The sequence below is a fragment of the Siphateles boraxobius genome, unplaced genomic scaffold (assembly GCF_051911475.1).
Source record: "Siphateles boraxobius isolate OS27281-9 unplaced genomic scaffold, OSU_SipBor_1 25, whole genome shotgun sequence".
Taxonomy (NCBI): domain Eukaryota; kingdom Metazoa; phylum Chordata; class Actinopteri; order Cypriniformes; family Leuciscidae; genus Siphateles; species Siphateles boraxobius.
Window position 1 is genome coordinate 3,341,151 of NW_027508866.1, and position 19,692 is coordinate 3,360,842.

A 19,692-nucleotide genomic window follows, 5' to 3' on the forward strand; every position below is an offset into this window, starting at 1 on the left:
CCCTTGCCCAAATTGCCCACTGCTAAAGGGACTGCTGAGTTGGTCATTAACCATGTTTTTCGAGTTTTTGGCATCCCACAGGACATTGTTTCTGAATCGAGGTCCTCAGTTTTCCTCTCGATTCTGGCGGGCATTCTGTCAACTTTTGTGGGCAACTGTGAGCCTATCTTCGGGATTCCACCCTGAGTCCAATGGCCAAACAGAGAGATTAAACCAGGATCTGGAGACTACACTGAGGTGCATGGCTGCCAATAACCCATCCTCCTGGTCATCTTTCATTATGTGGGCAGAATACGCTCACAACACTCTACGCTCCTCTGCGACAGGCATGTCTCCCTTCGAATGCCAGTTTGGTTATGCCCCTCCACTGTTCCCTGACCAAGAAATTGAAGTAGGAGTTCCCTCAGCTCTGCAGTTCATCCGACGCTGTCGTCTGACTTGGAGGAAGGTTCGACACAAGCTACTTAGAGTCTCTGAGCAGTACCAGCGACAGGCTAACCGTAGACGCAGACCTGCCCCCACCCTGCGTCCCGGACAGAGGGTTTGGCTCTCCACAAAGAACCTTCCCTTACGAGTAGAGTCCCGCAAGCTCACCCAGCGATTCATTGGGCCTTTCAAAGTGGCAAGGAAAGTTAACCCTGTTACTTACCGTTTATACTTGCCTAGGTCATTAAGGATTAATCCCACATTTCATGTCTCCCTTCTAAAACCTGTCTTGTCTTCTCCTTTTGCTCCAGCAGGTAAACCTCCCCCTCCTCCTCGCATCATTGGAGGCCAACCAGCTTACACAGTCCACCGAATACTGGATTCCCGTCAGGTGCGAGGATCACTTCAGTATCTTGTGGACTGGGAAGGCTATGGCCCAGAGGAACGCTCCTGGGTTCCTGCCAGAGATATCTTGGACCCCAAGTTAATTCGGGACTTCCATGTTCATAAACCCGATCGTCCTGGAAGGAACGTCAGGAGCCGTCCCTAGAGGGGGGGGTCCTGTCAGTGTTTTGGCTGTTATATCATGTTTTAGCCTCTAGAGGTCCTCATGGTGCTATCGTGCCCTGCTTATTCAATTTGTAATTAGTGTTATTAGGTTCTCATGTGTGTCATTCAGATGTGTGCATTTAAGTCTCTCTGTCTCATAGCCTCTTTGCTTGGTGTTTAGTTGTGCTAAAGCCGGTTGCCCAAGTAAGTGTCCTCTAACTCTGAGACATTTAATTTATCTTGCCTGTGGATTTTTCCCTTCTCTGTTTTATTTTTCGTGGACTTTCTCCTCTGGAGTTTTTGCTGAATACCTATGGGAACATTTTTTGAATATTCTTTGTGAAAAACCCCGTTGGACTGATTCTGTTTTTGATGATTTCTTTTGTTGATTTTTTGCTTCAGCTGTGGATTTCTGTTATTCGTATTAAAACTATTTCTGCATCTCACATCTTATGAGTGCGTCTCACTGTTGGGTTCACCATCTCCAGTGGCTCAGGGATTGAGAGTCTGACTATCACGCCAGAGACCCGAGTTCTAGTCCCGGCTCTGACAGGCATGCTTTACATTTCATTGCCTTTCCGTCCCTCCCTACTTAACACGGGCAGATAGCCTGTTGATTACTTTACTCAAATGTATTTGTTATCGCAATGCAACAGCCAAGACGGATGAAGCTACAGTGGTTAACATCACAACATTGTGTAGACCTAGCAAGGATACTGACATTTAGATATTCGCTTCTGCTTCTATGAGTTTGCTTAGATATGATTAAGTTTCTAAACATATCAAGACCAGACATTTACAAACTTGATTTCATTATCAGTTTGAGGGACAAAAGTACCGGTAACACGGTTATGTGCAAGTACAACAAGTCACTTACGAGATGAAATTGTTTTGCTTACCTTCGACTCTTGCAACAGGAGAAATCGTAGCTCCTCTCTCCAAGAGAAGTTGCTGAGCTCTCATTCACAGAGCAGCACCGCAGGCTACAGTGTTTGGGTGCGCTGCTCTAATTTAACGGTGTGGAACGTTGTGTCGCATTACTTTCTCTTTTGGCGCTCGCATGTAAAATCATAAATTCATAATTTTTTTATTTTGCCAGACCAGGGGGGGGGGGGGGGGTGTGGGGGCACAGTGCTGGCCAGGGACATGTCTACAGAGGCACGGGCCTCCCTAGACCTCCGTGTAAAACCGCCACTGGTCAGCCATCACCACACCTGCTGCTGATCATCACCAATCACCTGAGTAACGACTCGCTGCATCTGCACTCCTTCATCAGCACACCCTTTACATACCCCGTTCACCCTACACTCTGGGTCTGGTCTCGTCGATGTTACTACGACAAACAGACTCCTAACCTGAACACTCACCTGAGATCGTCATCAGTATCCTGTCTGTCAACAACCCGTCGTCCAGATCCAGTTCCCCATGTTTTTACTCGTCTTCATCACCTGCATGGAAACCCACTTCAGTCTCTATTCACTCTCTATTGCCTGGTTCCCGCTACTGCTTCACCACTCTGCTTTAATAAAGACTGTTTAACACTAGTTCCCACCTGTCTGTTCCCTTATGTGTGTGTGACGCATATTTCCCCCCATAACATATACAAACATCATCAACGTAAAGGATTTGGGCCAAAGACATTTACAATACTATTTATTTAATCATAAACCGAGTAACGGAAACGATGCTGCCCTGAGTTCCTTGTTCTTGTGCATACAAATTAAACTTAAAATGTTCTGTTTGAACTCCAAAACTTCTGTTAGATGGAAACCTGGAGATAAAAATAGGTAGACTGAACCCCTTTTAAAACAAGTCTCGAAGAATCAGCATTTTGTGAGATACAAAACGGCTGCCGAACTCTCAGAAAAGGACGGCACAGTCCAAGTACATTGATTTACGTGATGAGAAATTAGGTAGAAAATATTTATAATTCATTCGCTTTGAAAGAAAGAGAGAGAGAAGACGATTTTGAGATCATTGTGAATGAAAGAGAGAGAGAAGACGATTTTGAGACGTTTTGAAGAAATGCGATGACTACTTCGTACCACGGACCAACATCAGACACGAGAGGGCGCAGTTTCCCCAGCGAACCCAAAGACCAGGGGAAAATCTGAGACATTAATTTGTGCACTGTATGAGTTGCAGTCACTGGTTAAACAGTCATGGTTCAGGAAAACAAAACAGGGTGGACACGCTCACTCTTAAAGTCAGTAAGGACTTTTTCTCAGTCACTGTAGAGGGGATTCATCGTCGAGACAAACTTTAAGTTGGCTTGTGAAAGTTTTGACCAGAAAGTTTGAAGAAGTTTAAAGCAGTTTGAAGTTTAAATTAGTTTAAAGTTTAAAGTAGGTTGAAATTTAAATTAGTTTGAAGTTTAAATTAGTTTAAAGTTTAAATTAGTTTGAATTAGTTTAAAGTAGTTTGAAGTTTAAATTAGTTTAAAGTAGTTTAAAGTTTAAAGTATAGTTTGAAGTAATTTAAAGTTGCTAGGGTGTTTCTAGTGGGTTGCTAAGGTGTTCTGGGTGGTTGCTAGGCGGTTGCTAAGGTATTTTGGGTGGTTGCTAGGGTGTTCTGGGTAGTTGTTAGGCGGTTGCTAGGGTGTTCTAAGGTATTTTGAGTGGTTGCTATGGTGTTGCTAGGGTGTTCTAAGGTCTTTTGGGTGGTTGCTAGGGTGTTCTGAGTGGTTGTTATGCGGTTGCTAGGGTGTTCTAGGTGGTTGTTATGGTGTTGCTAGGGTGTTTTAAGGTATTTTGGGTAGTTGCTATGGTGTTGCTAGGGTGTTATTGATTCTTTCGCCAACCAATTGATTTAAAAAGCTGATTGATTATTTCAGTAATGTAATACCCATGTCATGAATTTCAGTCATTATTGTAGTTTTTAAGAAATGTCTATTTTAACCAAAAATTGACAACCGACATTGTGTGCCTTTGAATGCATGAATATATAGAGCTAATCTCAGCTATTGTGTTAAGCTTTATATTTGTGCATCTACACTGTATCTGGAAAATTAGTCACAGCGGAGGACATTACAGTACGTTAACACAGTGTTAATGTTTTGTTTCCATCCTGAGGGTAAGAGAAAAATAAAATAGAATGTTGATTCTGAAAAATATACAGAACATAAACATTGGCTTTTTGTTTAAGAAAATATCACACAAACAACTTTTTGAAAACAATATCTTTTATAAAATGTAAAATGTGACAAAACAAACAGTTACAAAAGTAAAAAAAAAATGAAACAAACACGATAAAAACAAAAACACTTTCAAATAACCAGTAAACTAACTTATTACTACTAAACTAACTTATGAATACTGTATATAAACTAACTGAACTACTAATATTTAATAAACTAATTTTACTAATAAATTGAGCAAAAAAAATATAAACTAAACAAACGTATACTACAAAATGATTTTATTTTATTTAAAAACTAACTGAACTACTAATATTTAATGAAAACTGATTTAACTTATAAACTGAACAAAAAATTACTAAACAAACTAATAATACAAAATGATCCTATTCTTCATTGAAATTAATTGAAATCACACGTTTTTTACTATGTACAATTTTTAGGTGGGCTGGCAGCTGGTTGATCAGATCATCAACACTGCCATGGTAGGCGTGATTTTTTTTCCCAAACCACTTCAGCGGAAATCCCGCCCAGCAGCCGATTTCATTGGTTTAGGTTACAGTGACGGGTAGGTTTAGGGATCAGTGTTTGGTGTAGGCAATCAGTACAGTGATTGACATGACCAATGAAAACTTTTAAATCGGCTGCAGGGCGGGATTTCCACTGAAGTGGTTTGGGAAAAAAAATCACGCCCATGGTAGAGGTCAGTCGGGACACTGAAATCTGTGAAGTCCACACAGAGGAGAGTGAGGCTGCCATCTCCTTCAGAGACCCCAATAACCTGCATCTCGACAGTCTCCACCTTCCTCTCAGCAGTCTGGATTTTAACAAAAATACAATTTACATTCAGGTTTAGATCTCCTTATAAGCTCGATGAATGTATGAATTAAATGCTATACATCAGTGATATTGCACCCTACTAGAAAAATGACATATTGCTATAAGAAAATTATAGCAACCATGTAACCAGCAATGAGAATGGTTAATGCTACAATTCTAAGAATAGGTTAATCAATTTTGAATGGCTGCTTAGCTTCAGGTTAGACTTACACTGTGCATAGTTTTTAATATTTCTAATGGGGTGGGGGTTTGTTACACGTATTGTGGATAGGGATGGACAATATTATTGGAGCGTCATCGGTAAAGGCTTAAAGGGATAGTTCACCCAAAAATGAAAATTCTGTCAGTATTTACTCACCCTCATGTTGTTCAACCCCGTAAGACCTTCGTTCATCTTCGGAACACGAATTAAGATCTTTTTGATGAAATCTGAGAGCTGGATCACTCCTCCATAGGCTTCTTTAGGGATTGAACTTGCCGGCCCCGAAAAGTTATTAAAGACATCGTTAAAATAGTCCAAGTGACTACAGTGGCTCAATCTTAAGTTTATCAAGCGACAAGAAAGAATGTGAGGAGGAAAAAAAAAAGAAAAATAAAAATTATATATATATATAATTTTTACACACACTGACGTTCAAAAGTTTGGGGTCGGTACGATTGTTAATGTTTTTAAAAGAAGTGCACTTATGCTCACCAATGCAGTATTTATTTAATTAAAAATACAACAAAAAATCAGTAATATTGTGAAATATTATTACAATTTAAAATAACTGTTTTTGATTTTAATATATTTTAAAATATAATTTATTCCTGTGATTTTAAAGTTGAATTTTCAGCATCATTACTCCAGTCTTCGGTGTCACATGATCCTTGAAACATTTCTCATTATTATCAATGTTGAAAACAGTTATTTACATTTTTATTTCAGGATTTAATAAAACATTTGCCGTTACTATCAGTTACACTGTGATGAAGGGGAATTTGTAAGATTCATAACATAAGATTGTTTACAGATAAACTGAGTAACATACACTCAAACACCTTCTCACAACTGCATTGCAGACACAAGATAATCTATATTTCGCCAAATTTCGGTTAAAAAGTTTAGGCACAGGGTAAAGCTAGGTATAATGATTTCCATTACACGAGAGTAGATGTTAAAACCTCATGCTGATTTGTACTCGGCTTTCGCCAAGATAAGCAACACTAAGACGTAGCTTTACAGTAAACTATGCTTCACCCATTTACGCTTCTTTCAATATGGTGGTGTGACTCCCCTTCTGTCTGGCGTTAACGACTGCAGTGTACTTGGCGTGTCAGCACACACGACGGCTGCAACTACAGTGTGGTTCCCTAGTGGACACCACGACAACCGTCTGGATTGAGCCAAGTAGGGGACATCTCTAGGGTCTTCAAGTGGGCACCTTCCATCCTCAGTGTTTCGTCGACTAGCCCACGACACCTCAAGAGGGCTCGACAGTGACTCTGGCGTCCCAGAGTCACCCCCCTCCGACCTCCACTCAACTCAGCCCAGCTTACTGACCTCTACATCCCTCCTGCTGCTGAGACCTAACCAAAATCTCACAATCTCTCCACAACCCAACCATACGCGCCCACCCGTTTGACTAAGGCTGTCGAGCCCCACTGGTGCGTTAATATGCAGTTTCAGTGGCAACGGTTCCGTATGGCATACCACCTACCGCAAAACACAATATCTGCCCAACCACCCGTCATTCGCGCAATATACACAGAAACGTAATGACTGTAAATACTATACAACCTATACAAATAAACCAACAGACTCTTCAAGTTTTCAAGAATTCTACGAAACCTAGCCTGTACACAGCCAGCTAGAATCTTTCCGTCTCAACCACAGCCAGTTGCTGCTCCTTTCTGCTGCTTCAGATAAGTTCTTTACTGTGCGACGCAACTCTTGGCCACTGAATCCGACATCTCTGAGGAACCGGGTTGTAGAGTGTGCCACAAAACCTCGACAACCCACTTCCACTGGATAAACCTGGACTCTCCATCCTCGCTGTTCTGCTTCAGTGGCCAGATGAGCATACCGCAGTTTCTTCCTCTCATATGCCTCATCTACCGCATCCTCCCATGGCACTGTTAACTCTATCAGTTGAACAATGCGTGCTGATCCAGACCACAAAACAATATCTGGTCGTAGGTTAGTGGTGGCAATCTCAGGTGGAAAAATAAGCCGTTGATCAAGATCAGCCAGCATCTTCCAGTCCCTAGCAGCTTCCAGTTGTCCTGGGCGAGAATTGGTGTTAGCACCTTTTCTTGGTGGTTGCTCACCTGGGCGGAGGAATATTGTCTTCTGCGTGTAATGTTTTGCTAGAACAGGCGGCAACTTATTGGTCAGACTACGCTTGCCTTCCAATGCTAAAGCCAAACATCGCAATACTTGGTCATGGCGCCAAGTAAACCGACCTTGGCTAAGAGCCACCTTACATCCTGTCAAAATGTGCCTTAATGTGGCAGGTGATGAACACAAAGGACAAGAGGGATCCTCTCCTACCCAGGGGTTTAGGTTCTGCGGTGATGGGAGAACATCATATGTTGACCTAATAAGGAAACTGATCCTACTCTCTTCCATTGACCAAAGGTCTTGCCAGCCCATTTTGCGTTGTTCCACACTCTCCCATGTCATCCACTCTCCCTGCTTGGCCTGGGAAATGGTCTTTATACATCTCATCTTCTCCTCCTGCTTTCGCAGCTCGTTGACTACCAGCTTCCTCCTTTGAGCTGGGCCTGCCTTGTGCCATTTAGGAGGAGCTAAACTGAGCCCAAAACCCCCTCTTCCATGCTGTACCTGTCCCACGATATCCCCAATTTGAAGGTCAGCCTTTGCCTCTACTACATATTTCTTTGCTGACCACTTTCTACCAGTTTTTACCACAGGGGCTGCCTCCCTTACACATTTGTCGTGTGACTCTGCTAAAGTCATTTCCAGTCTGACCTTGGCACACTTAAACTCCTCGGTTAAAGCAGAGACTGGCAGCTGCAATACTCCTTTACTATAAAGTCCCACTCTGCTGAGGCAGCGTGGAACTCCCAACCATTTCCTGATGTATGAACTTATTAACGCTTCCAGCTTATCCACTGTTGTCGAAGAAACCTCGTACACAGTCAGTGGCAACAGCAACCTTGGCAGTAGACCAAACTGAAAGCACCAGAGTTGTAGTTTGCCTGGTAGAGCACAGCTGTTAATGCTCTTCAACCCTTCCACTGCTTGTCGTCTAACTTCTCCCACTCGAACTGTGTCCTTTAGATCCCCATCGTACCATCTCCTAAGACTCTTCACTGGCTTCTCAGAAACTGTTGGTATTGCCTCACCATTAATGAAGAATTTTTTATCAACTACCTTTCCTTTAACTATCGAGATGCTCCTTGATTTAGAGGGCTTAAATTGCATTCATGCCCATTCAATATTATCTGTTAACTTCCCCAATAACCGATTAGTGCAGGCTACCGTTGTAGTCATGGTTGTCATGTCATCCATGTATGCTCTGAATGATGGTAGTCGCATCCCAGAAGCCAAGCGCTCTCCTCCTACTACCCATCTTGATGCCCTAATGATTACTTCCATTGCCATGGTAAAAGCCAGTGGAGAAATGGTGCATCCTGCCATTATTCCAACCTCTAAGCATTGCCATGCGGTGCTGAATTTTGGAGTTGAGAAACTAAATTGCAAATCTCCAAAATAGGCTTTCACTAAATTTGTTATTGACATTGGTAGTCTGAAAAAAATCAAATGCTGCCCAAAGAAGCTCATGTGGCACTGAACCATATGCACTAGCCAAATCCAGGAATGTCACATGGAGCTCCTTCCTCTCCTTTTTTGCTGACTGAATTCGTTGCCAGAAAACATTGTTGTGCTCTAAGCATCCTGATAAACCCTGGAATGCCCGCTTTTTGAACTGAAGTGTCAATGAAGCCATTCTTTAATAGATAGGTGGACAATCTCTGGGCAATAATGCTGAAGAAAATCTTACCTTCAACGTTTAATAGTGAAATAGGACGAAACTGACTGAGGCTTGTAGCATCTTTTTCTTTAGGTATAAAGACTCCACCTGCTCTGCGCCACGCTCTAGGTACAACCTGTTTTTCCCATGCCACTTGTGGCGAACAGGACGGCCGAGGGACGTGAGAGAACGGCGCGAGGCCGGTGGTGCGATTGATAATGAGCAACACCTGTGAGCACACCGGTCTCGCATCTCTCACGGAGGAGCGGAAGCATAAAGGAGGAGCGACGACGTTGATAATCGAGAGAGGAACAGGCCTGTATTTTAGTTGAGTTTTGTTTTTTGTATTTGTGTTTTATTTTAGCCAGCAGTCATCCGCGAGGGGCTGCTGGCCGTTAAGTTTATTTGAGGTAAGCCAGCAGTCGTCCGCGAGGGGCTGCTGGCGGTATTTTAGTTTGTTTTATTTTAATAAAGTTTATTTGAATGTTCGCCGGTTCCCGCCTACTTCTTCCCTAAACATTGCTACACTGGTGCCGAAACCCGGGAAGAGGGAGGAACGCGCTGTCAGAGAGTCCTCGCCGCTGTGGGGAATCCGCGGTGTCATCGAGCATGGTGCGCGAGTCGCCGCCGCTCGCCGTGGGCCGGAGCCTGCTGCCATCCGCCAGAAGGGGAGGAGCAGGGAGCGGGGGACTCTCGGCCATGGACGCTCGAGGCGGTGCGCTGGAGAGAGTTGCTGATTGGACGGTCCAGCTCGCTGCCGGCCGCCTGTGTATTGGAGGGGCGGCTGCCATCCGGGAGGGAGAGGAGGAGTCGCCGCCGCTCGCCGTGGGCCGGAGCCTGCTGCCGTCCATCAGAGAAGGGGAGGTGCAGGGAGCGGGGGACTCCTACCGTCTGCCCAAGGCACCCGAGGAGCCGTCGCCGTCCACCGGGCGGCAAAGGAGCGTCGAGCCGTCCACCGAGGGCCATCCAGCGTCACCGCCAGGCACCGCGGAGGAGATCGCCCAGCTGGTGGGGGACCAGATGGCAGCGCGTTGTGGGAACCGGACCATTTTTTTTTTTTCCTCTCTCCCCTCTCTCGATCTGTCGCTCCTCATGCTTCCGTCTCCATTTCCCTCGGCTTGTCGGTCCATACCCCCCAGGGATCGCCGCCGCCGGGGGGGGGGGGGAGTAGGCACAGGCTCTTGGGTACCCCCCGGCCTGTGAGGGTCGATGGGGGTATGTGGCGAACAGGACGGCCGAGGGACGTGAGAGAACGGCGCGAGGCCGGTGGTGCGATTGATAATGAGCAACACCTGTGAGCACACCGGTCTCGCATCTCTCACGGAAGAGCGGAAGCATAAAGGAGGAGCGACGACGTTGATGATCGAGAGAGGAACAGGCCTGTATTTTAGTTGAGTTTTGTTTTTTGTATTTGTGTTTTATTTTAGCCAGCAGTCGTCCGCGAGGGGCTGCTGGCCGTTAAGTTTATTTGAGGTAAGCCAGCAGTCGTCCGCGAGGGGCTGCTGGCGGTATTTTAGTTTGTTTTATTTTAATAAAGTTTATTTGAATGTTCGCCGGTTCCCGCCTCCTTCTCCCCTGAACATTGGTACACCACTTTTATCAATTTCCACAGAATTCGCAGAACTCCTGAAGCACTCTTGTACACTCTTTACGGAACTCCATTAGGCCCTGGAGATGATGAAGCCCTTGCCTTTCTCACAGCCTGCTCTACCTCTTTCCACTTAGGTGCACAGACCTCCATTTGGTATTCTGGTGGGTTGATAGGTGGTATGTCTGATGGAATTGACATAGGCTCATGCCTTTTTGCATCTGTATGCGTTTCCTCCAAATATCTCTCTAGCTCAACCCTAGATGCTTTTAAAGTGCCATTCTTCTCCCTGGTGAATAACTTCTTTACGAATTTGAATGGGTCTTTATAGAAATTAGCCCTCGCACGTTCCTTCTTTTTGTAGCGTTTCCGTAGACGCTCAGCTCTGCGTAATGTTGCCAGCTTATCTTTTATGGCCCTTTGTAAGAGACTGAGTCCCTCCTTCTGACTTTGTTCTGCTCTTTTCCATTGCTTCCTCAGCTGTCTCCTTTCTCTAACTAACCCTTCAATTTTCTGCTGCCGTCTAGACATTCCAGGAGTAGTCTGTACTTTTTCCTTCCTTTATCCACACCAAACCTCTCACTACCATATGCGTAAATGATGTCCCCAAATTTATCCAGCTTCTTTTCAACTGTACCAGTTAATCTTTCCAATACAAAGCATAGATCTGTGTTTACCGTGTCCCATGCAGTTTTCTCACAAGCTCTTGGCCATCTAACTCCAGGCCTATGCCCGTTGAGGTTCTTTTCTCTCTTATGCTGTTTAGTCTGACCGGGTTCACAAGTATGAATATGTTCATCACTAACTGTGCAAGCCCTCCTCTCCTCTATGACAGGGGTGCTGATATCCTGCGAGCTGTGGTTTGCTTCCTGTCGCTGGATTTCATTTGACTGACTTGACTGACTTCGTAAGAAGTACTGATCAATGCGAGGCCAAAGTCCCTTCTCCCTCAAGCATTTCATTTTCACTTGATGAACCTTCAAACCCCTGACCGTTGTCGCCTTGCTCCAGCCACAGACACAAACTTGGAGTTCAATGACTTTACTAACTGCAGATCTTGGACTAGTCTTACTCTCCATACTCATATGCATTTCCGTTCCTAAGTCGTTAACCATGTTGTCCAACATTGAGTCATCTTCCACCCCCGCTCTCGCAGACTCTAGGGGTACTTTTCTCTTTAATTTCTCAGAAGCCTTGGACGGGTGTCTCCAGCATCCTGTAAACACGGAGCTGGATACTGCCGACAAGGGTAGCTAACCCTTACCAGCCCCATTGGGGTCAATTTCCTTCTGTCAGCTGTCTCTCCAGGCTTATTTATTGTCTCGACCCTGGCTCACTAACAGTAACGTTATACCAGTCGACACCAAAGTTACACTGTCATAGCTAAGCCAGTGTAACGTTAGTTATGCTACGTAACGTTAGGTAGCTATATTAGGTAGCTACGTGTGCTAGTGATACATGCTTCATGAAAAAATAAATGCCATCTTGATATTGACTCTCGTATGATTTCTTTATTTATCCAAAGACTTTTTGTTCATAGCCTTTTCAAATACTGTCTTCCTGTTTTTTAACTTGTTTGACTTCGCTGGCTCTATATGCAGGTACTGAGAATTTTGACTGTTCTTTCTCTGCCATAATTGTTATTACTAGCTTCCGTGCCTCTTCAAACGGGTGCGCGCATTTGGGCTGCTCCTCTATCAGCAGAGGTGGTATCCATGGTAGTGACAATCGCCCCAGCCAATAATTTCTTTCGTCCCGAATGGACGAATGGAAAGCTGTGTTTATTACAGTCCTGAGAGGACTACAGACACTCGATTTTTATCATTTCTTTTCCAGAGTACTTACATTTTAATTATGCATTGATATATAAAGACCGTTTAAACAAATTTGGAAAAAAGTATTTTTGGGGATTTCTACCTACCCTGCCTTTAAACACTACCGTTCAAAACTTTGGGGTCAGTAAGTATTTTTATTTTATTTTTTGGGGGAAATAAATAAAATAAATCAATACTTTTATTCATCAAGGAGGAATTAAATTGATCAAAAGTGACAGTAAAGACATTTATAATGTTTCAAAAGATTCTATTTCAAATAAATGCTGTTGTTTTTAACTTTCTGTTCATCAAAGAATCCTAAAAAAAATGGTACACAACTGTTTTCAACATTGATCATAATCATAAATGTTTCTTGAGCATCAAGTCCTCATATTAGAATGATTTCTGAAGGTTCATGTGACTGAAGACTGGAGTAATGATGCTGAAAATTTAGCTTTGATCACAGGAATAAATAATATTTTAAAATATATTAAAATCGAAAACAGGTATTTTAAATTGTAATAATATTTCACTATATTACTGTTTTTTGTTGTATTTTTAATGAAATAAAAACAGCATTGGTGAGCACAAGGGACTTCTTTTAAAAACATTAAAAATCGTACCGACCCCAAACTTTTGAACGGCAGTGTATATATATAATCCAAATATAAATGAAAGTCAAAAGCACATTTTTAGTCATTCCTGGAAACAAATCCTGTTCAAATAGGCTATATGGGCCATTCTACAGAATTTGTTCAAAGTTAGAGTTGGAAACATCTTGGAAAGAAAATTGTCTTTTCCCATAAATTTCTTTATTTATGTAGTAAGTATTCTTTTTAAAAGTAGGCCAATACATTTTATCATACATATTTTAAAGTTAAGGATTCATTAGTTTGCTTACATTGGAACAAACACTATAATAACATCGATCTTAGTTGATGAGTTTTATTTTTGACAGAACATAGCCTACTATATATTTAACATATGAGCAGAAACTGGCTAACAAAAGCTTATTTGATATTTTAGAATAAAAACTTTATAATCTATCCAAAACTATGAAATGTTGACTTTCATATTTCATCTGTAACATAGTAAACATAAACAACAGCGCCCATCTGTGCCGTTAATTCATTCACACACAGAAACGTGATTCATATTTAAACAGTCTTTTTGCGTTTACAGACACTATTACATATCGCGATTAGAACAAAGCACAAGAATAAAAAACTTACTCGCAATTCTCGGCTAGATCCGTCGCCCCTCGAAATGAAAATAAACCAGCACATGTTCAGAGCTAAATGTCCCAGGATTATTCCTCACAGCCTCGCAAGAAGAAATAGTCCATTATTCTGATGATTAAATTTGTTGTGTTATCGCGTTTATGAGGGGCGTTGACACGTTTGCATGTGTTGCTTCAGATCATTTGCGCTTGAATACCGCGCGCTCTCCGTGGGCGTGTCACATTAGCAGAATAATGAGCTGAGAGAACGATAATGAGATCGGCTGACACCTCCCTCTTTTTTTATAGATTACATAAACAGAGAATATTTATTTTAGTTTTGAATTAGATATTTTAAAAGTACAAACTTGAATGTCTTAAAGTCGTTATTTTAGTTTTTTTTGCACACAAAAAGTATTCTCGTCGCTTGATAAACTTAAGATTGAGCCACTGTAGTCACTTGGACTATTTTAACGATGTCTTTAATAACTTTTCGAGGCTGGCAAGTTCAATCCCTCAAGAAACCTATGGAGGAGTGATCCAGCTCTCAGATTTCATCAAAAATATCTTAATACGTGTTCCGAAGATGAACGAAGGTCTTACGGGGTTGAACAACATGAGGGAGAGTAAATACTGACAGAATTTACATTTTTGGGTGAACTATCCCTTTAAAATGTAGTCATCAGCCCGATATGGAAAATTATGCTGATTATGTGCTTGCAATAACTTTCATGTTAGCGATAAGATCATGTCAGCAGTGTGGTCATTCTTGAAGTGATGAGATGAATTTTGCCTGTGATGAGATTCACTTTAATGGATTGCTGCATTGAACTTGACAATGCAAGTACATTTGCGTCTGGTGTGTGACACAGCAAGAGCTTCCCCTGGGTCCTAGTGCTTTTTTTAGAGGTGCTGTTCTTGTTACAAGTAACATTAAGTTATGCATGTTTAAGAATTAATTAAGCTGTAATTGATGTCATAAAGTCACAAGTCTGATTTGACTTAATGGCCTGACTCAAACATAACACTTTAATATACAAATTAATATATAAAAAAGAGAGATGTATAACAGCATAGACTATTGGCCAAAATAAAAAAATAAAAAAGTTGGATATTGCCAAAAATCTAATATTTTGCATCCCCAGTTCTAGAGAAGCAGCTAATGTGTTTTGCATTGTGTACCTTCACAGTGGTGTAATTTGAAGAAGTCATTTTCCCATGTCCGCTGTCCCAAATGAACACCTTGAGGTGTGTGAGCTCTACCTCATCTCCGAGGTAGAGCTCACACAAGGCTTCCTCCCTCCACAGTGAAACTTCCAGGAGCTTCTGGCCACACCGTATTGACAGATCCAGGACGGGGACTGGGCTTCCCTGGACCTCTGCCATCCTCAGCGCTTGTATCTGCGGAATAATGGCCCAATGGTTACATTTGTGTTATGCGTAAGTTTGTTTGTCAACATTATAATGATGTAAGACAATAAATATTTTTATTTGGTTCGATTAAAATATGAGATGTTTTCAAAAATGTAGGCATTATAAGCAAGAGCTTCAGCCTACACCCGTTTCAGACTGCAGTAAATATGCTATTGTTTGTCAGCTCAACTGTGTTTTAAGTAATTCAGGTCAAATTACCCTCACTCAGCTTTGGGACCGTGGTTGAGTTGTCTAGATAGTTGTGTGAGTAATATTTTTATGGTTTAGCTATATTTCTTTATTTATTTTTTACTAATTTTAATGTTTCTAGCTAATGGAAAAATTAAACCTTTTTGTAAAGATTCTCAGTTATCTTGATTAATGCCTAACACCTGTTTCACACATACTCCATTTGCGGTGTGAATGCGGTGCATATTTTTTTCCGTACCCATGTTAAGAGGTTAGAGCTTTCACACGCGTTCCAGGTGCGGTGTATACAGCAGTGCAGAGATCGTTTCCGCAGTCTGTTTCCACTGTGCTGCATGCGCTGAATTAAAGTGCATGGTTCGTGGTCAAAAAGACACAAAGACAATTAGGTGGTGACTGTGACAGGATGTAGGCTACTCATCTCTTCGTGGAGGTGGAAAACAAGTTATTTGTGACCCACAATATTTATTGTATAAAAGATTTTGTAAAATAATATCCCTAAATGGGCATGTCAATCGGCTGGTTGACTTGTGTGTCCACTTAGTGAATGGGTCTGGGATCTGAAGAAAAAAACACTGAAAAGTTGCTAAATGAGGTGTCAAGAACACATTTTTAGCAATATTTTTTGGCAAAAATATTTCTTAATGTGACTTAAAGTATTCAGGATGGGTTTTTTTTCTATAGGAATTCACCTCACTGCTCTACTGGCATGTGTAGTGTGACCCTTATTATACTGGTAACATGTAATAATAGACACTGCACACATTGTTTGTCCACCCATCAGAATAAACCACATTCTTCTAGATCTGTGTAACTCAAACCACAGCAGCAGCTTTCACTTTGACTCACAGACTGAGAGTGTCACTGTGAATTCATGGAACACATTTGTTTTTCTCTTAAAACACACTGGGACCTTCTGTGTGTCTGTTTAGTGTCATGCAAAAAAATCACTCTCAGAAATTACACATTTTCCTTATTTCTAACATGTAAAACAAATATTAACACATTTAAAAACTTTTACAGTTTTTTTCTAAAATATATTAAAACTACAGTAAAAAAAAAAAAAAATATATATATATATATATATATATATATATATATATATAAATAGATACTTATGATAGATAAATATATTTCAAAATAAATTATAAATATAGTTGTAAATTAAATGTCACATTATTTTACTCACTTTGCTTACAGTAAACCTGTGTGCAAAAATGTATTATAAAAAGTAATATGCCAAACATAGACAAACTACAAACAGTGTTCATGAGCCAAGCTGATGGACAGTTCACAGCTTAAATACCAAATGCCATGAAAGTCAAAAAAATATGAATATTATTATAATAATTATGCTCAGTTGTGTGTGCTGATGTTGTCAGATCTGTTGACTGAGTGCAAACTAATAAAAATCTGACTTTGCAAGAACTTCTTTCCACATACAGCTAGTAGACGTCACCTATCACTTTCATTATTATTACATGTGATATAGGTGATGCTACTGTAGCAAATTAGCTTAAAATAAATATTAATAATTAATCATAACTTATAATTAATTATGAATATTTGGATCAGTTAATAGAATTAACTTAATGTAGTAAAATTAATATTACAATCAATTAACCTGTTTGTCCCGTGAACACAGTGTTAATTATGTATTAATTCTAAGAAATGTACATTTCCGGGTTATGGTAAATATATGAGTATATGAGCATGAAACGGACTTTACGTGTGACATGAACAAGACTTTATTGACTAGACTAAACACTTAATTATTGTGGTATACGTGATGCTACTACCTGTATGTGGAAAGAAGTTCTTATAAGAATGTGTTACATTAAATTATATCACTTATATTACAATAAATTATATCTGCTATTATTCTTCTCAGAACACACATTCATCCCAATGCAATTTACAAAAACATGAATAGATTTGATTGTTAGGAACTAGTTGCTATTGATGTGAGAATATCAGTGGATTCACATCAGAAATATCATCTGATTTATGAACATCAAGAGGTGAGTTTCATCAGTTGTTCAATAATGTTGCTCAGTGAGAGCCAGATTTGTTTGGTGGACTACTTCCTTTTTTTTTGGCTTCTGATCTCTCACTGTTCACAGAAACAACCCGACCTGATTTCGGTTTTTGCTTATTTTGTTTTCAAAAGTTTGCACCTCTCTAATATGACAAAAAGCAGAACCATGATTTTTGAATGTCAGCGTGGGAGAATGTTTGATGACAAACTGCTGAAGCCCCATAAGATCAAAACTAATCTGGACCGCTGTTCCCAATAGCATTGTAAGTCTAGGAAGATCGTAGTAGCCAATGTAGATTGTTTCTTGTCACATTTTGATCAAATACTCTCAAAACATTCTCAGCTTTGCAAAAACACTTTCCTGTAATATTCTTTACTAAAATACTTCATTACCTTTTGAAGAGGGGTTTAACTACTGTACAGGTACACTCTCAGAAAGAAATGTACAAAAAGCTGTCACATAAAGGGTGATTTACTGGTGCCCTGAAACTACATATTGGTACCGAAAGTGTATATTACATGAAACATACAAAAGTGTACCTTTTGAAAAAGTACTGCCCCAGTGACAGCTTTTGCACCTTTTCTTGAGAGTGTACAGAGAAGGTCTCAGTGATCTTACGCTCGTATACATCTCTCATTGTCAAACCACATCCTGTAAGAAGCATGTGTCAGAGTATACAAATGTAAAATTAAAAATGTAAAATTAGTTGGCAACACTGGATGCATTTCCCCAAAACATATCATGAAAAACACACTGTTAAAAATTTTAGTGTGAAATTACAGTATATTCCAGGTTAATAAATGCATTACTTTCACAGTAATTCCACAGTAGGACTTATCTTATTTTATGCTGAAATGACACTAATAATAATAATATAATTTAGTATAGTTTAACTAACTTTGAATCAGCCAATTGGTTTATTTTATATTCTAGCTTGTCATTGTTTAGACAAATGTTTTCATGTGTCAAGTTTCCAACTTGGCTAGATCCCAAGCAAATGCAACACTGATCACCATTATGGTGACTTCAAACCAATTACAGTACTAAACAATGTAATTGCTTTCAGTGGCATGGTTAAAGACAACTTTATAATGTGAATTCAGAGTGAAAAAAGAGCATTACATTACTGTGATGTCAGCAACATTTTGCTGTTGATTAACAGTAATTCGTAATAAAATGACCCATCATGCCAGTGGTCTTCACTATTTTTTTCATGAGAGCCGCACTGATAGGACAAAGTCAGTAGGGGAGCCATTTTTACCACAAAGTATAAAAAGTTACATCCGGTCATAAATACCATGTCTGCTTATCAATCTGTCACCTCTGAACATACAATATGCAAATCAATAAATACAAAAGGGTGGGGAAAACATTCTTTATGATTTACCAGTCAAATTTGTAACGGAGACTAGATGATTTCCCTTAATGACAAAAAAAAACAGGATATCCAGAATTTATTCATCCCAGATTTACCTTAAATTGTTTTTTTCTACATTAGCCCATCATCTAGCCATCTAAGAGCACATGTAGCGTTAAGAGCTGGAAAGACCGCCTGTCACTGGCCTCACTGTTTTAATTGATCCAGCCGCTAAACACTTCCAAAATAAATTCCACGGAGATGCGATTTATGAAGTTTAATCATGAAAAGTGTGAAACTACAAAGAAGAAAAAATACACAAGCATGAATTTTACAAAATAGATAAATCATCAAAATGATTACTCTCAAACACACAAGGCTAATAACCAACAACAATACAGTTGTATATCAACAGCATAGATTAATACTTTGTAAACTTGAGTAGAAAAAAGTAACAAACATGCTGAATTGAAAGGTACATTACATAGCACAGCAATAAAGTACTCAAAATGCTCAGTAAAAAAAATCAAACAGTCACTCACAGATATTGCATTTCAAAGGGCTTTGATAGGCAAGATGAAGCTGGATGTCTGCAACCACATGGAGCACCTTGCACAACTCAAGCACTCAAGAAATATGGCCTACTTCCTCTTTTAAACAGGAAACCATAGGAAAACAAAGGAAAACTCAAAAATAAGTATCAAAATAAAAGTCCTTGTTTAAACCGAAGTTTAAAGTCCAACACACCGCCATAACTGGCAACTCCGCTGTTGGACTGGATATATTTACATTTACATGTTTTGTTTCAATCGGAATGAATTCATTCTAATTGATGAATCAATGTATTGTAGTTTACATGAACGCTAAACATCGTGATGTGATACATGATCGGGTTGATGTGCGTTTTTATAAGTCAAAAGATTTAAATCGGAATAGATTTTTTGACATGCGCACACTGCACAAACATACAGAGTTTCCCGCTGTTGTCGCCGCTGTTGTCGCTTAATAACCATTCTCCTACATCTTTAATTGTTTTAAACAGCAGACTTAATATTTATCCAATTCTGGTCATAATTTTGAGACTAAGAACATATGAACCGTTGTTGTATGTATTTATCACGCAG

The 19,692-nt window shown here is 40.4% G+C and overlaps 1 protein-coding gene and 1 long non-coding RNA gene across 2 annotated transcripts; one reads left to right on the top strand and one right to left on the bottom strand.

The window, feature by feature from the left end:
- Positions 1-3,289: 3,289 nt before the first annotated feature.
- On the top strand, positions 3,290-3,480 carry LOC143749482 (uncharacterized). The gene is made up of 2 exons (XR_013207000.1): positions 3,290-3,324; positions 3,413-3,480. It is a non-coding gene; the product is annotated as an uncharacterized LOC143749482 (long non-coding RNA).
- A 658-nt stretch (positions 3,481-4,138) lies between these two features.
- On the bottom strand, positions 4,139-19,210 carry LOC143749483 (uncharacterized). Its single transcript, XM_077241962.1, has 5 exons — positions 19,111-19,210; positions 18,685-18,866; positions 15,414-15,512; positions 14,735-14,953; positions 4,139-4,928 (listed from the first exon to the last, which is right to left on the bottom strand). Exons 3-5 carry the CDS (start codon positions 15,507-15,509, stop codon positions 4,713-4,715), a joined length of 531 nt encoding a protein of 176 aa, XP_077098077.1. The 5' UTR covers positions 15,510-15,512; positions 18,685-18,866; positions 19,111-19,210; the 3' UTR covers positions 4,139-4,712.
- Between the last annotated feature and the right edge of the window lie 482 nt (positions 19,211-19,692).